The following is a 21,613-nucleotide window of genomic DNA, read 5'->3' as shown; positions in this document are numbered from 1 at the left end:
AAAAAGGAGGGAGAAAATAACTCTGTCAAACCACTAAGAGACAATGATTGTTTCTACCTGGATGTTAGCAAATCAGATAGCATCCTTCCCGTTGATCTAGATAGCATTGATTTAAGTCCCAAGAGGCCTGTCACTGCAGTGAGATTTGGAAGTGGGTGTCTCTCAGGTCACACTAATTCAAGAGAAGCACCCCCAAGCCAGCTTGATGACTGCTGGGAGCTGGAATCTGTTCCTGGGCCAGTGAGGAAGGCGCAGCGCAGAGGAGACTGTGGCCTGGAGGCCAGAAGTCCCTTGCTGGCAGACAGAAGAGAGCTGTCTCTGCAATCTGAAAATAGTGTCTTTTACCAAGAAGGGGACAGAATTGGCGTTTTGGGGGCTAAGGGTCATGGTATAAGGGCTTTTGAGTTGAAATCTTGGTGTCAAGCAGATGAGGCTTCGACACAGTCTTGTGACCTAACTTGTGTGGAGCGTGTGGTGGACATGGAGGGGACAGTGCAGAGGACAGACAACTCGAAGCTTAGCGTGACACGAGGAGTGCCCCCCAATGGCAAGTCTCACTGTCACTCGAGGTCTCTTCAGAGTAACTGTGTTTCCTCCGCATTGATTTTCACCTGCACAGAGGAAGAAGAGAGGGAAATAAGCCCAAGTGACAAAACAGAGGGTGAAATATGTGTGAAGAGTTTAGTCAGTGTGTCAGGAGACCAGCTGAGTGACCCCCAAATGTTAGAAAGTGATGAAAAAGAATCACAGAAAGCGGAGTATAGAGAGACCAGTGAAGATGACACAGAGACTGTCAAGTCAGATTCTCAAACAACCTGTGAGTGGGAAACAGGTGCACAAAGATGTGAGGCAGTGCCAAATCAAGATGTACTCTCCTGCATTAGTTTTAGTACAACAGAGAACCCTGATTTTGAGACTAATCAAATAGAAAAAAATTATGAAACACACCGAGTATATGCTGGCAAATACAATGGTCTTAATGTGTTACCACCTTTAAGTCAAAGTTTTAATCCAGTTATACAGAAGTCAGAAATTACAGTAGAGAAATCTGTTAGTAGTGGTGAAAGCCGAAAATGGAAGGGAATTTACTCTGAATCAATTGAAGAAGCTTCTGTTGTCTTTGGTACTAATACATCAGGGTTGAGTAAACCAAAACTAACATGTGAAGAAGAGGAAGAGAGACTTTATTTGGAGAAAGAAAGTATTGACCCCAAAATTATGGACTGCCTGGGTCCATGTGGGACAAATGAATGTGCATACCGTTTCAAAGAAGGAAATGCCAAGTCCACTCTTAAACAATCTACTTTAAATGGTGAAATGGGTTTTATGGGAAAAGCTAAGGTGATTTTTGAAAAAATAGAGTCACGTGACACTTCCGATGGGCAATTCTTTTTGGTTGGTGTTGATCCCACCCTCGTGGACAGATACACAGCTCTCCCCTGTGATGCAGCCCAGGGGATTCCTGCTGTCCCCATGGACAGCAAGGATGCTATCGTATCAAGTAGTGACCACATTTTATCACTCACAAAAGGTGTCCTAAATAGATCAGAACATCCCTCAAAAATGGATTGGCAGAGTTTCCCAGAAGGAGTCTCCCGTTTTTTGGGTGAATTTTCCTATTACCCAATGGGAGGGCTAGCAAATCCAGTATTTTCTGAAAGACTGGCCCGTGGTTGTGGTGGATATCAAGTGGACTATCTCTGGACTGATACAGTCACCAAAGATGTACTAGAAGTTGAAAAAATATTTAGTGAGGATCTATACCATCAGCCACAGGACTTGGAAATTGCTTCGTTTTCAGAAAACACTCCTCAGCTACCGGTGTCAGAGGACGGTGTTATTTGGGGATGGCATGATAGAGATGGACAGTTCGTAAGTATGTTTTATGTGTGTTTACTGTTGTGCTATGGTATGCTAGGCTATACATTTTAATTCTTTTTATTTTTTTTATTTTTATTTACTTATTTTTTGAGACGGAGTCTCTCTCTGTCACGCAGACTGGAGTGGCATGATCTTGGCTCACTGCAACCTCTGCCTCCTGGGTTCAAGTGATACCGGGTTCAAGTAATTCTCGTGCCACAGCCTCCCAAGGAGTTGGGATTACAGGCGTGTACTACTACACCCGGCTAATTTTTGTATTTTTAATAGAGATGGGATTTTGCCATGTTGGCCAGGCTGGTTTTGAACTCCTGACCTCAGGAGATCCACTCACCTCGGCCTCCCAAGGTGCTGGGATTACAGGCATGAGCTACCGGGCCTGGCCCATTTTAATTGTTTTTAGCTTAAAACTAATACAGATTTATTCTAAACACTGGGCAGTTGTTTGAATGCTTACATATGGCTGTGAATTGCTATACCATTAATGATTTCCAAATTGGAAAATATGAATTTCTTGTTTGGTGTATTAAGCCAGAGTTTGGGTACAAACTCTTGTTAGCACTAAGGCCTGCCCTGCTAGTTGTCCTGCACAGCTCTGTGTTGACTTTTTTCTGTCTGAATTTTGCCAGCTGTTCTGTCCTCCTGGCCGCAGTGTGGATCAGAGCCCTTTGAGGGCATCTTATCGTGTGGGCAGTGTAGTTGATGCAGTAAGCATGTGAGCCCATTGAAGGTATAAGTCACACTGCAGAAGACAAACTTAGATAAAAATCGGTGCTTCCTGATATCCTTGTCTGTATCTGAGGCAGATAGAATTTCCTGATTTTAACTGGCTATAAAATGTTGGTTCTGTCTTCTGGGAGTTAGAATCACCGTGGAGCTCTTTTAGAACCCCGAGATGGGGCTGCCCCTCTGGTTTGGAAGAATCTTAGCAAATGATTCTATGGGTAGCTAGTTTGATCATCTTTCCAGAAATTCTGTAATAAATGCCACCATCATTCAACAACAGGAAATTAGTTTTGCTCACAAAACAGACATTTATCAAAACAGTGTGATTAGAAGCATGTACTCAGAGTACCAAGATCTCATTATTCAACTGATGGTTTATTAGTAATTTTTTTGGGCAGTGAAGCAAGAAAAAGTATTGATTGTTAAGGAGATAGAGATGACTCAAGTGTCAACACTTCTGTATGGGAATAAAGAAGCAGAAATCCCATTCTACAGTGTAAGGAATGATCCGTCAACCTCTTTTATTTCCATGCCCACACTGGGAGTTTTTCCAGAAAGAGTTATGTTCAAATTCATGAGTTTTGCTTCTTAAATAGTTGTGGAGGCACAGCAGTATAAAACTAGATCTTTAAGATAATCTGCAGTTAATCTTTTACAGAAGTGACGTAATTTGCAGTTGTCTACCAGTGTCACTGCCTAGCCATCAACACAGAGCATGAACAATGCCTAAGTGAGAGGTTGCTTCCAGTTTTCAGTTAGCTTTTCCATTATGAGGTATTCGCAAAACAGTATTCTACTGTTGGCATTACCACATTTAACAGTGGTGCTTTGCCTTTCAGAACTTCAATTTTCAAAGTGCTGTTACAGGTGTTTTTTTTTTTTTTACTAAATCTTAGTATAGCAGCTGTTACTCCATTTCCTAAATAAAGAACTGGAGGGAGAGCCTTGTATGGTTCTGAAGTCAGCAAATTGCCTTGAGTTTCTGAGGTTTTTAGTGCAACTTGAGGAGTGGTTTGTGCTTGCATGGCATGTGTCTTTCCCTAGTCTCTCACCTCCTTTCTATTGCCTCACCTGCTACTACCCCTTTGCTGGCATCAGTCACTCCAGTTCCTACTCAGTAACTTGTCAGAGAGACCCTGTCTCATGTCCATAACGTACATACTTACTAATTGGTATGTTATTTTTCAAAGTGGAGCATAGTGTTTTGCCCGGGGTGGGGTGGGGTAGAAGAATTTATTTAAAGCATCAGGACTCAGGGATGTTCACTTAGGAATGTGGCTGTTAAGGTCAGCTTGCCTCAGTTTTAATAACCATTGCTTAGCCATACAATTTTAATGGAAAATAAGACTTATAGCCAAGCAGACACACTGCAGTTCTTCTTGTTTGTTATTTTTTTAGGGGGGGGGGGATGGGGGGGGTGGAGTCTTGATCTGTTGCCCAGGCTGGCGTGTATTGGTGCCATCGTGGCTTACTGCAACCTCTGCCTCCTGTGTTTAAATAATTTTCCTGCTTCAGCCTCCCAAATAGCTAGGATTACAGGTGTGCGCCACCACATCCAGCTAATTTTTGTATTTTTAGTAGAGATGGGGTTTCACCATGATGGCCAGGCTTGTCTTGAATTTCTGACCTCAAGTGATCTGCCAGTCTTGGCTTCCCAGAGTGCTGGAGTTACAGGTGTGCCCGCACCTGGCCAATGCTGGAGTTCTTGATGATCATTTAGAGTTCCATATGACTGCAAGAGGATTACCATATTTTATAGAAATAGTAGGAGATCCAGATCTTTGTTTAATACAAACTATTTCTCTTGTAAATTATAAGTTTAATGAACTCTTGATTAATGTTATATTTTGCTGAACACAATTACCATTGTTTTTATGGGCAAGTTACTTAACCTTTCTCTGCCTTGGTTTTTTTTATTTGTGAAATGAGTCTAGTTAATAACCACCTCCAAGACTTGTTCTGATTCAGTACAGGTAAGCGCACAGAATGTGCTCAGTACCTGGTAAATCCTTGTATGTTACTAAGCCTCAAAAGACATCTTCATTCTTTCTTTCCTGGTCATATCTCTTCTGTCACAGAATTTATTGAACATTTGCTAACTGCATACACTTGATTTGGACTTCTTCACTAAGAGGTAGTCATCGTTTAAGGGTAGAGTCGTATTAATTTGTGGCATAAAACCTTGCAGAAGTTGTCAGATAGTGGAAAATAGTGGAAAATTCCTGTTATTTATTAAACATTGATTCATTCATGATATATATATCTTGAGCACCTCCCTCCTGAATTCAGGACTGTGCTAGCTGTCAGCAATGCTGCAGTGAGCAAAGTGCCCATGGTGACACCACCCTGGAATGGAAGGAACACAGACACTATTCTAGCCACAAGAGCTGTGGGAGCCCAGCAGCCTTGCTGCCACTGCTTTCAAAGTGCTGTTGGTCTGTATTAATAAACTACAAAATGTATTTTGGTACTATAGGGCAGTCAACTGCAAAACGTACTAATAATAGAGAAGGTTACTGTTAGTTTGTGTTGGGAATTTAAAGCATGTGTAGTATGTGCCTGAGCTGAGGGCAGCCAGCTAAGTGGACGGAATGGAACCAAGGCCGGAAAACTGCACTGTGTGGTGGTGGTGAAGAGACTGGGTCTCATTAGGAAAGGCCGTGTGTGGAAGAGTTAGGGTAGGAAACAGAATAGAGAAATGAATTTACGAAGGCAATAGAACAGGCAGAAAGGCGGAAGTGCTGCCAGAGGCAGTGTCGTGGGTGACTTGTGGCTGTCATCTGCACCCTCACACAGCTCCATGAGCTCCTGTCTGCTTCATTAACCATCACACCTGCCTGCTCAGCATCGTGCCTGTCACAGCCGTGCTGGTGCAAGTGTCAAGGCACTTGTTGGAAAGATGGGTGGATGAGAGAGAAGAGAGCAAGAAACACCACAGAACCAGAGGCCAAACGCAAAGTTTAGATGTGACCCAAGAGGGAAAATTGAAGAATTGGTGTTTGTTGATTATAACATTCTTGAAGGAACCCAATTCTCTGCCCTATCACCAGTACTTAACAAAAATGTAAAGAATTTGGGATAGGTCCTCATTGAAACATTAAGAAAGCCTAGCTTGTGTCAGAAAAATCAGGGGTTTAGGGAGTTTCCACATGTTGGGGGACTGTTGTAGGTTTATATACTGTGTCAGGAAGGACTGCCAGTCCCGGGTCTCTGGTCAGGATGTTCTGGACAGACGGGAAGAGCACAAGTACCATTGTGCCTAGAGACAGCAAGGAGGTCAGTGTGCCTGCAAGTGGATGAGGCCAGGGAGCACTGAGCACAGGAGGGTGCTGTGGCCACAGTGGGAACTTTGTCTTATACTCCAAATGAGCCAAGCCGATGGGGGAGGGTTTTGGGTAGAGGGCTGCCCTGTTGGACTAACTTAGCATGCCTGACTGTCATGATGGCTGATGAGCTCAGGATGTAACGAGCGCTAGCCATCAGGTTGATGGTGGGAGGTGGTACTGTCAGCATCCCCATTAGAGGGGAACCAGGAATTTTGTCTTCCAGGTGAGGTTGAGCCCAGGTTACATAGCTGTCCATGGCAGCTTTGGCTTCAGCCCCAGCGATCTGAGAGCCCATGTCCAGAACGCTGGACTGGCAGCCTCCTGGTCACCTGTGGATTCTCTTTCAAGGTGATACTGAAGCTCTATCGGGAATGGGAACAGATAGTTCTGTGAAAAATGTGAGATATTTCTTCTTCTTTTTCAAAGGATGCTTGAGCTTTCTTATCCTATAGTACCCCTGACAGACCTATTAGAACACCGTCGTTCTTAGGAGCAATTTTCATTTTCTACACCTTTTGTTTGTGACTTTTTGAAGTTCTCTCTCTCTCTTTCTCCCTCTTTCCCTCCCTCCCTCCCTCCCTCCCTCTCTCCCTCTCTCTCTCTCTCTCTCTCTCTCTCTCTCTTTGGAGATGGAGTTTTCTCTGTCACCCAGGCTGGAGTGCAATGGTGTGATCTTGGCTCACTGCAACCCCCACCTCCTGGTTTCAAGTGATTCTTCCTGCCTCAGTAGCTGGGATTATAGGTGCACACTACCGCGCCTGGCTAATTCTGTGTTAGTAGAGATGGGGTTTCACCATGTTGGCCAGGCTGGTCTTGAACTTCTGACCTCAGGTGATTTGCCGGCCTTGGCCTCCCAAAGTACTGGAATTACAGGCGTTAACCACCATGTCTGGCTGACTTTTTGAAGCTTTCTAATTAGAATTGTGTTCATCTACATTGTATTCAAGTTTGTAAAACCGTGAATTGTGAGTTTATTAGGTAGAATAGGAAGTCACCAGCTCTTCCTCAGGTACACAGTTTGTGAAACACTGAATCTTTCTGACGGCAGGCCTGTCCTTCCCCCTGCAAGTCTTGGTGTTGGGAGGAGGAACTTAAACCTTGTGGGTAATTTAAAGGAATTTTGACTGCATTTTTTTTTTTTTTTTTTAATTCTGAACCTGATTTTACCCTGAAGGTGTGTGTAAACAGATTGGCTCAGCCTCTGGAGCCTAAATCAGATGTCTCTTAACTCTGCATTAATGAGCGAAATTGTATTTGGTTGACATTTGGATACAAATGTTTATCTCACATTTCTTCCTAGGTACCAGCAACTAAGGTTTCAGAGCTGAACCCTAATGCAGAAGTGTGGGGGGCTCCTGTGTTACATCTGGAAGCAAGCAGTGCAAATGTGAGTGCCGCGTGGGAGGAGGCGCGTGGCCACCACTCAGACTGTGGCCAGCAGGGTGAGTTGAGCGTGGCTGTGGTGCGCAGTGGCCCTGCTTTCAGGCCTGTGCTTTTGTTTCCACTTTAATCTGCCTTTAAGATGTTCGTTCACAACTGTGTCATGGTTGACAGTGCTTAAGAAGAGCCCACAAGTCTTTTATAATCCAGTTAAAAAAGTTGGGTAACTGCTAGAGTAAGCTTTGTTTTAAGAGAAAGTTATTCTTCTTACCCTGCCCTTTTGGGGTAAACTCCTCTAACTATAGGATCGGATGCCAGTGGTGATGGTGACCAGAGCCATGAGAATGCAGCATTGCCAGACCCACAGGAGTCGGACCCAGCAGACATGAATGCTCTCACTCTGGGTCCTGCGGAATATGACTCTCTTCCTGAAAGTAGTGAAACAGGTAAACATGTTTTATGGATTCATTTTCACAGAGAATATGGGCTGCTTTATTTTTTGTTTTTTATTTAGCTTCTTAACTTTCTCTAAACAATGTATCTTTCTTTGCCTCCTTTTAATGCTACTTTAAACTCACTCTTATATGGATGCAGAGAGGATGAGAGAGGCCCTGTTTAGGGAGGGTGCCATGGAGAATGTAAGGTCTCAAAAGATGAATCCTATTTAGTAGTGCGAAGTGTCAGTAAAAATGCAGAGATGGAACTTTAATGTTGGATTTGAGAGTAAGACAGTTTAGGTAAAGCGAGGGCGATAGAGAGGGAAGGCTGTGGTATTATAAGTCAGAGCAATTGAGGCTGCATTTGCGAGTCTTAGAAGCCATTCACGTTTGAACATGTTGATGAGGGAGTGAGTGACATGAAGAAAATAAGAGACTTGGGGAAGACAAATTTTGCAAGAGTGTGAGACAATGACTTGGAGGAAAAGCAAACCTCAGATCAGCTGGATAGAAGCTGTTATTCTCGTGCAGGGTTGTAAGGACCTCAGTATGGAGTAGTGGCTATAAAAATGGAAAGGGAGAGAGTAGTTGGGAAGAGATGCTCAGGCCCAGTTACGCAGCGTACCACACATTACTGGAAACGCCACTGTCAGAGCAAACCTCTGTGGGAATTTTCATGTTTTCATTTTTATTACCACAATTGTGTAATGGTCTCAGTGGTTCTTAACCAGCTCCTGTCCCCTCCCCCTCCCCACTTGCCTTGGACAGTTCGTTATCCCAGTGACCAGGGAATGCACTGGACAGGGCCAGAGAGGCCAGGCCTTGATGCTATAAGGTACAGCCATGTAGAATAATGTCATTGGCTTAAGGCTGTCAAAATCAGAAACTGTCACTTGAGAGGGAAAATGTGTAGAGGTTCTTTAACAGTTTTTTGTTTTTTTTTTTAAACTTCAGTGAAACATATTGCTTTAGTGAGTAAAATGAATCAAGTATTTATAAAGGCACAAAAATTAAGTCATGTTTGTTCCTTGTAAATATGAATTTGCTATCTTGAATTTGCTTAAAGTGTATTACCCATCTACATGAGCAGTTTTCTAAATCTGAGGCAGTAAGTGCCAGTATTCAGCAATGTAATTTGGTTACATCTCCCTTGTTCACCAATAACTGGTTAATGACTTGGGAATGGCAGAACATTGGGATAAATTAGAGTCATGTTAGAGTACATTGGAATTTAAGATGGCAAAGGAAAGGAATGCTAGTCATTAAAACAAATTTTTACAAAAGATAAAAAGGCATTATACATTGAGGGAGTGAGAATCTCATGGTGGGAAGTAAAATGGCTTCAAAATAAACAATTTAAGTTTCAAACTAAATTGAAATGGCCTAATCTTGAACTGGGGTCACAGTGTATTCAGAGGATGGAAGATAGATGAGAGTAAATAGATGTGAAGATTTGTCTTGAGGACGGAAGATGTTATCAACAGTGAAAGAGCAGGTGAAAATCCACCCGAAGATGGGTGATAGATAACTTTACCAAAAGTGAAATAACATGTGAGAATCTGTCTGAAGATACAAGATAGGGAACATTATCAAAAGTGAAATAGCAACATGTTCAACTATATTCTGGAAAGTTTAATTTCAAAAGAAGGTGATTCTTTTTAACAGGGGTATTTAAAAATATTTTCAAAAGAAGAGAAAGAATGCCCTCTGTTCTGTCTTCCTCCTTCATCTCCTTCCCTCTACTCTTTCCCCCGTTCCTGTAAAGCGTGAGTGAGGCATAACTGATGTACAATAAACATCACATAGTTCAGGTGTACTTCAGATTTTCCATAGCTTAAAGAGAATTGAGGAAATATTCAATACATTATTGATTTATTGCCTCTTTCATTCCTCATTGCTTTGTCCACCCAGTTTGATAAGTTTTTCTGCACCTGTAAAATCCTCATCACATTTGAGATTACAAACGTCCCAGTCACCAGTAAGAGCTTCCTGTGCCCTCTCCTTTCTCCAGGGAACCAGTGGTCTGCTTTCTATCAGTATACGTCAGTTTGCATTTGTAGATTTTTTTTCTCTTTAAAAAAAAAAAATTGAACTCCTGGGCTCAAGCTGTCCTCCTGCCTCAGACCCCAATTTGCTGGTCAGTGACGTGTGATGGAATTTGACAGTGTGTATTGTTTTTGTCTGACTTAGGTTAGGGATTTGTGTTGTAACATACATTACTCATTTTTATTGCTGAGAAGTATTTAATGGTATCGATATACCACAGTTTGTTTTTCCACTTACCCATTCATGGATTTTGGGATTGTTTTTAAAATGTAGCTTTATCAATAAATAAAATGTTTACAAAAGTGAACATTTATAAGCAAGATTTCATATAAACATATTTTCATTCCTCTTGGATAAATACCTTGGAATGGAGTAGCTTGATCTGCTGGTAGGCATGTTTATCCTTTTAAGAAATGGTTAAGTGGTTTTCCAAAGTGGTACCATTTTCTGTTCTCAACCAGTGGTGGATTAAAGCACCACATCCTTATCAACACTTAGGGTTAGTCTTTAATTTTAACTGTTGTGAAATGTAGACAGTAGAATCCTATTGTGGCTTATAAGCATAAGTTTGTGTTTCCCTAAGGACTAATGATGTCAAACATCTTTTTTAAGAAAATTACATTTTTTGACACTTAAGATTCACAGCAAATTTTAGTGGAAGGTATAGAGATCTTCCACATACTCCCCTCCGCCTAACCCCACACATGCATGGCCTCTTCCACTATCCACATCCCCACATCTGAGTCTGGGTTTGTTATAATTGATGATCCTATATTGGCACATCGTTATCACCTGGAGTCCACAGTTTACACGAAGGCTGACTCTGGGTGTGTACATTCTGTAGGTTTGAAGAAATGTGTAATGGCATGTATCCTCCATGGTAGTATCATAGAGAGTAGTTTCCCTGCCCTAAAAATCACCTGTGTTCTGCCTACTCACCCCTCCCTCCCCTAACCCCTGGCAGCCATTGGTTTTTTCACTGTCTCCGTCGTTTTGCCTTTTCCAGAGTGTCATAGGGCTGGAATCCTGCAGGATGTAGCCTTTGCAGGTTGGTTTCTTTCATTTAGTAACGTACATTTAAGTTTGCTCCGCCTTTTCATGACTTGATAGCTCCTTTCCTGTTAGCACTCAATAGCATTCCATCGTCTGGTATACTACAGATCATCCGTCCACCCACTGAAGGGCATCTTGGTGGTTTTCAGATTTTGACAATTACAGATAAAGATGCTGTTAACATTCATGTGCAGGTTTTTGTATGGATGGAAAGTTTTAACTTTCTTGGGTAAATACCCAGGAGTGTAATTGCGGGATCATATGGTCAGAGTATGTTTAGTTCTGTAGGAAACTGCCAAACTGCCTTCCAGAAGTAGAACTTGTGGATCATATGGTAATTCTTATGTTTAACTTTTTTACCATACTGTTTTCCACTCAGGCCATACTATTTTACTTCCCCCCTCACCCCATCAGTGTGCAAGGGTTTCAGTTTTACTAAATCCTTACCAGTACTTGTTATTTTCTGATTTTTTTTTTTTTTTTTTTTTTTTTTGAGATGGAGTCTCATTCTTTTGCCCAGGCTGGAGTGCAGTGGCGTGATCTCAGCTCACTTCAACTTCTACCTCCCGGGGTCGAGCGATTCTTCTGCCTCAGCCTCCCAAGTAGCTGGGATTATAGGCGTGTGCCACCACACCAGGCTAAGTTTTGTATTTTTCGTAGAGACAGTTTTCACCATGTAGGTCAGGCTGGTCTTGAACTCCTGACCTCAAGTGATTCGCCCATCTCAGCCTCCCAGAGTGCTGGGATTACAGGCATGAGTCACCACATCCAGCTAACTTTTGCATTTTTTGTAGAGACGAGGTTCAGCCATGTTGGCCAGGCTGGCCGTGAACTTTTGACCTCAGGTTATCTGCCCGCCTGGCCTACCAAGGTGCTGTGATTACAGGCAAGAACCACCACGCCCAGCCTATTTTCTGATTTTTCTTTTTCTTTTTCTTTTTTTTTTTTTTTATAATAGCCATTCTATTTTGGGTATGTCTTTGTAGTTTTGGCTTGCATTTCCCTAATGGTTAATGATGCCAAGCACCCTTTCATGTTCTTTTTGGCCATTTGTATGTTTTCTTTGGATAAATGTATCTATTCAAGTCCTTTGCCTTATTTTTCAATCAGGTTTTTGTTAATATCTTTAGTTCTCGATATATTCTGTATGTTAATTCCTGATCAGATATATCAGTTGCAAATATCTTTTTCCATTGTATGGGTTACCATTTTATTTTGTTCAAATAATTGTCTTTTGATGTACAAAATTTAAAATTTCATGTTCGTTCAGTTTATTTTTTGTTTGGTTGTCCGTGCCTTTGGTGTCATAGCTAAGATAACATTGTTGAATCCGATATCATGAAGGTTTTGTCTATGCTTTCATCTAAGTTTTATAGTTTCCTGTCTTACATTTAGATCTTTGATCCATTTTGAGTTAATTTTTGTCTGTGGTAAAAGTATGGATCCCACTTGGTTTTTACATGTCAATATCTAGTTGTCCTTGCACCATGCATTGAAAAGACTGTCCTTCCCCTATAGAACAATTGTGGTACTCCTATTAAAAAAAATTGGCCATACATTCAAGGATTTGTCTCTGGGCTCTCTATCCTGTTCCATTGCTCTATGTCTAACCAGGCCACCGTAGGGAAAGCCTAATATTTTAACTGTCAGCCTACAATAAGCTAGAGCAGCCTTCATTGTTATCCCAAAGGGGATCCAAAGTTGGCAGTTTAAGCTTTAAAAAAAATGGGCCAGGCACCGTGGCTCATGCCTGTAATCCCAGCATTTTGGGAGTCCAAGGCGGGCAGATCGCAAGATCAAGAGATCGAGACCATCCTGGCCAACATGGTGAAACCCCATCTCTAGTAAAAATACAAAAATTAGTTGAGTGCGGTGGTGGGTGCCTGTAATCCCAGCTACTTGGGAGGCTGAGGCAGGAGAATCGCTTAAACCAAGGAGGCGGAGGTTGCAGTGAGCAGAGATAACGCCACTGTACTCCATCCTGGCAAATAGAGTGAGACTGTCTCTAAAAAAAAAAAGACTTAAATTTTGTCGTAGGTCAGATTTTTGCTCCTTAATTTTAAAGAGAATTTTTAAGGCTAACCATAGCACCCTATTGGGTCTTTCTAGAAATTCCATGTTTTTATCAATTGTTTAGGATGAGATCTCTAAAATCCTTTTTCAATTTAGAATTCTCATTTAAAGGATCCATCTTTTTGCCATTGACAATTAGAATTTTCAGTGATGTATTTATTCCATTAGTGACTCAGTCGGATAGCCTCTTGATGGAAAGTCCAGGATAGATCCTGGAGAGGACATAGAAGAAGCAATTCCAAAGATACCTCATGCAAAACATTCACTCTCAGGAATGGGCTCGATTAGCAAAGACTCTTGTTCACACAGACTAACCAGGCAACAAAAGTTGAGATGACAAAAGCCCCTTATACATGGGACCTCTTATTAAGACGGACTCCCAAGTGCTTGACGTACGCAGAACAGAAAGTCTTGGGTTCCTGTTTTCAGACTGGTCACCTGACCTGATCTGAAAATTGTGCCTCCCCTGATGGTGGAGACCAAAGAGTGCTCCCATTTGGTCACAGTTCAAGCTCCCAAGGACATAAAACAAGACCCAAAACACTTTTGTTTCTAAGGCCTTCATTTTGGGGTATTGTTATTCTGAGTCCCAACAGAGGTTCCTGTTGATAGATCCCCAAGCTGATTGTTTTCCTCATCCCTGTCTAATCTCCCAATAAGCTCATGAAAGGCAGTCTATGTCTCTGTTAGAGTAGTTTGGATCTCTCACCCCTCTTTTTTTTCCCTTGGGATTTCCATCTCTGCTTGCATTGCGCATCTGCTCTTACCTGCTGTCTGTTATCCTTAAAATTCCCTGTCTCGTAGTTCTAACATCCCTGTCATGGCTGGTTCTGATGCTTGCTCTACTCTTGACACTGTGTTTTTTGCCTTTGTGTATGCCTTGTATCTTTCTTGTGAGCCAGCTGTGGCGTGCTGGTGAAAGGCACTGTTGTGGTGACTAGGCTTTCAGTGCTATGGGGTGAGGTGTGGGCAGCGGACGCCTTCTACAGGAGGCCTGGGAGTCTAAGTCTGTAGTGAGCCAGGGCCCTGGACTGTGAAGCTCACAGGAGCTTCTCTCTTTTCCTCCCCTCTTAGGTGGGGCAGGATGGCTGGAGGAGGCAGGAGCTGTGTATTTCCCTTCCTCTAAGTATGTTTTGCTCTGATTAAACCCCAGCTAGTTGGACTCTGGTTAAACTGTCTTTCCTGAGAGCAGACCTTGTCAAGAAGAGCGAGCACGCTGGTATTTTTCAGAATGGTTACTTTTCCCTACTATTGTCAGAAGCACAAGGGGGTTTTTCTCTAATATGCACTGTGAGGACCAGATCGAGCTCCAGCAAGTATAACTGACAAAAGTGCACGGCCCCCTCGCCCCCCAGTGACTGGGACTCCCTGCGGTTGTTAACTCTCAGACTTGTCCACCTTGAACCTCCAGGAATTCATCAGTTATACAGTGCAGTGTTTTCTATCCTGGCTCTGGTTCCTGCAATGGTTTCTGCTCCGTACGTTAACATTGTGATCGCTTCTGTATTCACGTTTGTCTCTTCATTTTGGCACCAGTTGTTTGCCTTGTGACCTTACTTATCTTAGGACCTAAGAAGAGTTGTTAATTTTTCTGTTTTCTAGATTTTTTTACTTGTCAGACCAGAGTGTTGACTTCCAAGCTTCTCACATACAGAACCTGAAGTTGCAGCATCTTTGTGTAACGCATGTGTCTTCTTTGGTGTTGTGCGTGTTTGTGTGTTTTCTTATTGGGTTGTTTTATTACTCAGTTTTGATAGTTTGTTATATGTTTTGGATGTAAGTCCTTATCAGATAATGTGATCTACAGATACGTTCTTGTCTTTTGTTCTCCTAAGAGTATTTTAAGAGCAGTTTAAATTATAACCAAGTTTATCATTTTTTTCTTTAATGCATCTTTCTTTTGGTTTATACCTATGAAATCTTTGTCAGGGTTACAAAAGACTCCTCCTATAAGTTTAATTGCTTTAGATTTTACATTTTTAGGTCCATTTTAGGTTAGTTTTTGTAAAAGTTATGAAATAAGGATCAAAGTTATTTTCAATTCGTGCGTATGAATCTGCAGCTATTCCAGCACCATGTGTTGAAAGTCTTCTCTGCACTGTGTTGCCTTTGCACCTTTGTCAGAAGTCATTTGTCTGTGTAGGTCTGGATTTATTTTTGGACTGTCTCTTCTGTTTCATTGATCCGCTAGCCCGCTTTGACTCCAATAATGCACTGCTTGGATTATCAGCATAGCTTGCTTTATTGTGCTAGGCTTCATTGTGCTTTGCAGCTACCACGTTTTTTATAAACTGAAGGTTTGTGGCAACCCTGCATCAAGCAAGTAATTGGCACCATTTTTCCAATAGCATGTATTCACTTCATGTCTCTGTGTCACATTTTCGTAATTCTCACCATATTTTAAGCCTTTTCATAATTATTCATGCTAACGGTGATCTGTGATCTTCGGTGTTTTGTACTGTTGTCATTGTTTTGGGGCGCCAGGAGCTATGCCATTTAAGATGGCGAACTTAATCTATAAATGATGTGTGTGTTGTTACTGCTCCACTGACCGGCTGTTCCCCTGTCTCTCTGTCTTTGCTTGGGCCTTCCTATTCCTTGAGACATGTCAGTATTGAAATTAGGCCAACTAATAACCCTACATTCCCTCCTCTAAGCATTCCAGGAAGAGTTGCTTGTATCTCACTTTTAATCAAAAACTAGAAATGATTAAGCTTGGTGAGCAAGGCATGTAAAAGGCCGAGATAGGCCAAAAACTAGGTCTCTGGAGCCAAACAGTTAGCCAAGTTGTCAATGCAAAGGAAGAGCTATTGTAGGAAATTAAGTGCTCCTCCAGTGAACCCAGAAATGATAAGAAAGCGAAACAGCCTTTTTGCAGAGGTGGAGAAAATTTGATCTGGATAGAAAAACCAGTCACAACATTCCCCTAAGCCAAAGCCCAATCCAGAGGAAGACCCTAACTCTCTTAAATTCTGGGAAGGCTGAGAGGTGAGGAAGCTGCAGAGGAAAAGTTTGAAGCTCACAGTGGTGAGTTCATGAGGTTAAAGAAAAGAAGCAGTCTCCATAACATAAAAATGCAAGGTGAAACAGCAAATTATGTATTAGATCTGGGTGAGATAATTGATGAAGATGGCTACAGTAAATGACAGATTTTTCAATGGAGACAAAATAGCCTTATATTAGAAGAAGTTATCTGGGACTTTCATAACTAAAGAAAAGAAGTTCATCCTGGTTTCAGCATTAGAAACCAACTCTCTTGTTAGGGGATAATGTAGCTGGTGACTTTAACTTGAAGTCAGTGCTCATTTACCATTCTGAAAATCCTAGAGCCCTTATGAATTAGACTAAATTTGCTTTGCCTATGTTCTGTAAGTGGACCAACATAGCCTGGGTGACAGGACATCTATTTACATCATGGTTTACTGAATATTTTAAGCTTACTGTTGAGACGTGCTAAGGAAAAAATAAAAAAAGATATTTTTCAGATTTTAATTTCTCATTGACAATGCACCTAGTCACCCAAGAGCTATGACAGAGCTATGCATAAGGAGATTAATAGTGATTTCATGCCTGCCAACCCAACATCCATTCTGCAGGCCATAGATAAAGGAGTCATTGTGAGTCTCAATATTTACAAAATACATTTCACAAGGCTCTAGCTACCATAAATCATGGTTCCTCTGATGGATTCTGGAAAGGATTCACCATTCTAGATGTCATTAAGAATATTTGTGATTCATGAGGCAAGGTCAGAATGTCAACATTAATGAGATGTTGATGCCAACCCTCGTGGATGACTTTGAGAGGTTCAGGACTTTAGTGGAGAAAGTAACTGCAAGTGTATCAGAAATAGCAAGAGAACTAGAATCAGAAATAGAGCCTGAAAACATGACTGAATTGCTGCAATCTCATGTACAACTTGATTGTGTAAAATTTGCTTCTTATTGGTATGCTACATCCAGATCCATCTCACATGCAAGGATACATAAAGACTCAAAACAAAGGGATGGTGAAAAATTTACCAACCAAATGGAGAGCTAAAATAAATAAATAGAAAGCAGGAGTTGCAATTTTTGCTGATAAAATAGATTTCAAAGCAACAAAGATCAAAAGAAGCAAAGAAAGATATTACATAAAGATAAAAGGATCAATGTAACAAGAAGAGCTAAAGATCCTAAACATATATGCACCCAATACAGAAATACCCAGATATATAAGACTTACAAAGAGACTTGGACCCCCACACAATAATAGCGGGAGACTTCAACATCAATATTAGATAGATCAATGAGACAGAATGTTAACATCGATATCCAGGACTTGAACTCAGATCTGGAACAAGTAGACTTAATTAACATTCATAGAACTCTCCACTTTAAATACACAAAATATACACTCTTATCAGTACTACATCACACGTATTTACAGGTTTAAATGAAATATTGGTTGGCTGCTTGTTCATTATTTTCTTCCCTCTTTTTTTTATGTCTCTATTATTAAACACAATTACAGGCATACCCAGTTTTAGACTGCATTCTAGCCCGGGCAATAAAGCAACACCCCTGTTCTCTCTCCCTCTTCCTCTTCCTCTTTCTTCCTTTCCTTTATTCTTTTTCTTTTTTTTCTTTTTTTTTAAATTCTTTTTCTTCCTTTCTCTCGTTCTTAAAAAAAAAAAAAATTTGCTTCTTATGGATGAGCATAAAAAATGGTTTGAGTTAGAATCTATTCCTGGTGAAGATGCTGTGAATATTGTTGAAATGACAACAGAGGATATAGAATATTCCATAATCCTAGTTGATAACGTAGCAGCATAATCCTAGTTTGAGAGGATTGGCTAATTTTGAAAGAAGTCGTGCTGTTGACAAAATGATACCAAATAGTGTCATATGCTGCAGAGAAATCTTTCATGAAAGGAAGGGTCAATCTACTTGGCATACTTTGCTGTTGTCTTATTATTTTAAGAAATTGCCACAGCCACTGAAGCTCCCAGTAACCACCATCCTGAACAATCAGCCCTCAACATCAAGTCAGGACTAGCAAAAATATTATTATTTATTTACTGAAGGCTGAGATAAAAATTAACATTTTCCAGCAATAGACTTTTTATTTTTATTTTTTTGAGACAGAATCTCACTCTGTAACTTAAGCTGGAGTGCAGTGGCACAATCCTTCACCTCCTGGGTTCAAGTGATTCTTGTGCCTCAGCCTCCCAAGTAGCTGGGACCACAGGCATGCGCCACCATGCCCAGCCTGCCTGCCTACCTGCCCACCCTCCGTCCCTCCCTCCCTCCCTTCCTCCCCTCCCTTCCCACCTTCCTTCCCTTCCTTCCCTTTCTTTTCTTTCCTTGGGTCTTACTCTGTCACCCCAGCTGGAGTGCAGTAGTATGATCATGGCTCACTCAGTCTCAACCTCCCAGTCTCAAGCAATTCTCCTGCCTTAGCCTCCCGAGTTGCTGGGACTGCAGGTGGACACCACCACGCCTGACTAATTTTTGTATTTTCTGTAGACACAGGGTTTCCCAGGCTGTGGAACTCCTGAGCTTAAGGGATCCGCTCACCTCAGCCTCTCAAGTGCTGAGATTACAACTGTGAGCCACTGCATCCTGCCTGGGCAGGAGTTTTCTTTGTGGGAAAGCTTTCAACTACAGTTTCCTTTTTCGTAGTGCTACTCATGTATTATCTTCTTCTGAGAGCTTTGGTTTATATATTTGCAAAGATTTGGTCTGTTTCATCTGAGTCGTGGGATTTCAGCACAGAGTTGCTCATAATGCTCTCTTATCACCTGTGGAATCTGTAGTCCTGTTACATCACTCATCCCTGTTAATTGGTAATTTGTGTCTTTATAACCCCAATCAATCTGGATAGAGGTTTTTTGGTTTTATTGACCTTATCAAAAAGTGTTTTCGGCCAGGCACAGTTGCTCAAGCCTGTAATCCCAGCACTTTGAGAGGCTGAGGCTGGTGGATCACCTGAGGTCAAGAGTTCAAGACCAGCCTCACCAACATGGTGAAACCCCATTTCTATTAAAAATACAAAAATTAGCCGGGCATGGTAGCAGACACCTGTAGTGCCCACTACTCAGGAGGCTGAGGCAAGAGAATTGCTTGAACCCAAGAGGCGGAGGTTGCAGCGAGCCTAGATGGCACCATTGCACTCCAGCATGGGGGACAGAGCAAAACTCTGTCTCCAAAAGAAAACCAAAAAAAAAGTTAGTGTTTCATTTTATTGATTTTTCTCATTTGTTTTACTCTTTCCTATTTCATTGTTTTTCTTCTGATCTTTGTAATATACTTTCTTCTGATTTCTTTGGGTTTACTTTACCCTTTTTCCTGTGTTCTAAGTTGGAAGCAGAGCTTGTTAATATGAGGCCTTTTTTATTTTCTGATATAGCCATTTAGTTTTATTATTTTCCCCATAAATAGTGCTTAAGCAGAATCTCTCAAATTTTGATGCATTGTTTTCATTTTCAGTTACTTCCAAATACTTTATTTCCTTGATTCTTAGGTAATTTAGAGATATTAAATTTAGTATCCAAATATTTTGGGATTTTCCAGGGATCTAGTTTTTATTAATTTCTAGTTTAATTTCATTGTAGTCAAAGTACATACTTTGTATGACTTGTATGACTTGAATTTCTTTAAATGTATTAATTCTTGTTTTATGGCTCCAGATATAGTCTGTCTTGTTAAATGTATGATTTGCCCTTGAGAAGAATGTGTGTGTTGCTGTTGCTATGGGGAATATTTTGTCAGTGTTAATGAGGTCAAGTTGAGTGATAGTGTTCAGGATTACTGTACTCCTTCTGATTTCTTCATACGTGTTCTGTCAGCCGTTGAAAGAAGGGTTCTATTAGTTTTTGCGTTTGTCTATCCTTTTAGTTTTATCAGTTCTTCCTTTTGAAGCCTTGTTAAGATTCCCGGCCTCTTGATTAATTGACCCCTCTGTATCTTTAGTAGTAGTTTTTTGCTCTCAATTTACTTTGTCTCACATTAATATAATCACTCCAGGTTTCTTTTGACTCATCTTAACATGGTATATCTTCTTCTGTCCTTTGGCTTTTAACCTATTTGTGAATTTAATAAAGTGTGTTAAAAAATTTTTTTTTAATGGATGAGAGATTTCTATGTTGCCCAGGCTGGCCTCAAACATGTAGCCTTGCCTCCTCATGTGCCAGGACAAGTGGCCTCAGCTACTGTGGCTCCCACATTTTTTATGGATAACATTTGGGCTTTGCTTTTTTGTCTCCTAATTCTAGTGTTTAGAATGTTAACATTTAGTGTGGTAATTGCTTTGGTTAGGTTTAGATCTCTCATCTTGCTATTTGTTTTAGAATAGCTTTAGACTTACAGAAAAATTGAGACGATTGAGCACACAGTGTTCCCATATAGCTGGCACTCAGTTTTTCCTACTCTTCACACCTTTTATTAATATGGTACATTTGTCCCAATCACTGAACCAGTAGTGATACATTTTGACCTAAATGTCCTTTTTCTATTGCAGGATCCCAGCTAGGAACCATATTTTATTTAATCTTATGTCTCCTTAGGCTCCTCTTGGCTGTAACAGTTTCCCAGGCTTTCCTTGTTTTTGGTAATTTTGATATCATAGTTCTGAAGAGTACTAGTCAAGTATTTTGCAACATTCTCTTCTCTTAGGATATGCTTTTCTCGTTATGATATTACAGTGTTAGTGGGTTTGAGAAGGTAAAACACCATTTCTATCACATATATCAAGGGTGCACACTGTCAGCGTGACTTACCACTGTTGGTATGATCTTGATCACTTGGCTGTTTACTGGGTTTCTCACTCTGAAGTTACCCTTTCCCTCCCTGTTTCCATGTTGTACTGTTTGGAAAGAAGTCGCTGCATACAGTCCAAACATAAGGAATAGGGATTTATGGTCCCCCTCCATGAGGACACAAATATTTGTAAATTATTTAAAATTCTTATGTATGGGAGATTCGTCTCTTCTCCTTTATTTATTTACTTATTCAACTATTTATGGCAGTATGGGTTCGAGAATGTTTGTTTTATACTTTTGGTTATAATCCAGTACTGCTTTATTTTGTTGTTCAAATTATTGTTCTTGCTTTGGCCATTAGGAGTTCTTCTGGTTGGCTCCCTTTGACATACCCCATCAACGGAGGCTTTTTGTGGTTATTTGGTTTGGTTTGGTTTTTTTTCTCCTTGCTTCAGCCCTAGATTCAGCCATTTCTCCAAGGAGCGCTGGCTCCTTCATTGGAGAGTGATATCAGAACTCAAGATTGAGTACGAGGTGTGTTCTGTTTATTTTTGTCCCATCTGTTCTTTGTTCCTCTTTCGCTCTTTCTCTGTTTTTCTTTGGAGTAGGCTTCTTTTTCCTTGTTTTGCTGTTTTAATGGTTTCTTTGCGTTTTACTCCACTTCTTTCGGTTAACACAGTCTACCTTCAGATGGCTGCGTGCTGCTTCACGTAGAGCGCAGCATCAGGGCAGTCTGCTGTCATTTTTCATGGCTTGGATGCTTTGGTCATCATGCATTTTGCAGTTATGCTAAAACTGACAATATATTGTTTTTATTTTTATTTAAGTCAGTTATTTTTAAAAGAGATGTAAGTTATAATAAGCAAAAAAAGCATACATATTTATCCATGTCGTGGTAGTTTCTGGTGCTCTCTGTTCCTTTGTGTAGATTTTCTGTGTGTTGGGGGCTGACT

General features: G+C 40.9%; 1 protein-coding gene across 10 annotated transcripts in view; it reads left to right on the top strand.

Annotated features, from left to right (window-relative positions):
- LARP4B (La ribonucleoprotein 4B) overlaps nucleotides 1-21,613 on the top strand; it is a 114,794-nt gene that overhangs the window by 56,568 nt on the left and 36,613 nt on the right. For 8 of the 10 annotated variants that reach the window (XM_032266114.1, XM_032266115.1, XM_032266107.1 and 5 more), the window contains 2 exons: nucleotides 7,231-7,372; nucleotides 7,616-7,756. In XM_032266114.1, the coding sequence (XP_032122005.1) occupies nucleotides 7,231-7,372; nucleotides 7,616-7,756 (283 nt within the window). Of the gene's footprint in view, nucleotides 1-1,801; nucleotides 1,873-7,230; nucleotides 7,373-7,615; nucleotides 7,757-21,613 lie in introns of all 10 variants that reach the window. The other 2 variants (XM_032266116.1, XM_032266113.1) reach the window with 2 other exon arrangements.

The sequence above is a fragment of the Sapajus apella genome, unplaced genomic scaffold (genome assembly GCF_009761245.1).
Source record: "Sapajus apella isolate SASKATOON/1434 unplaced genomic scaffold, GSC_monkey_1.0 scaffold155, whole genome shotgun sequence".
Lineage (NCBI taxonomy): Eukaryota > Metazoa > Chordata > Mammalia > Primates > Cebidae > Sapajus > Sapajus apella.
Note: the sequence above shows the minus strand (reverse complement) of the source record. Positions and strands in the feature narration are given on the sequence as shown.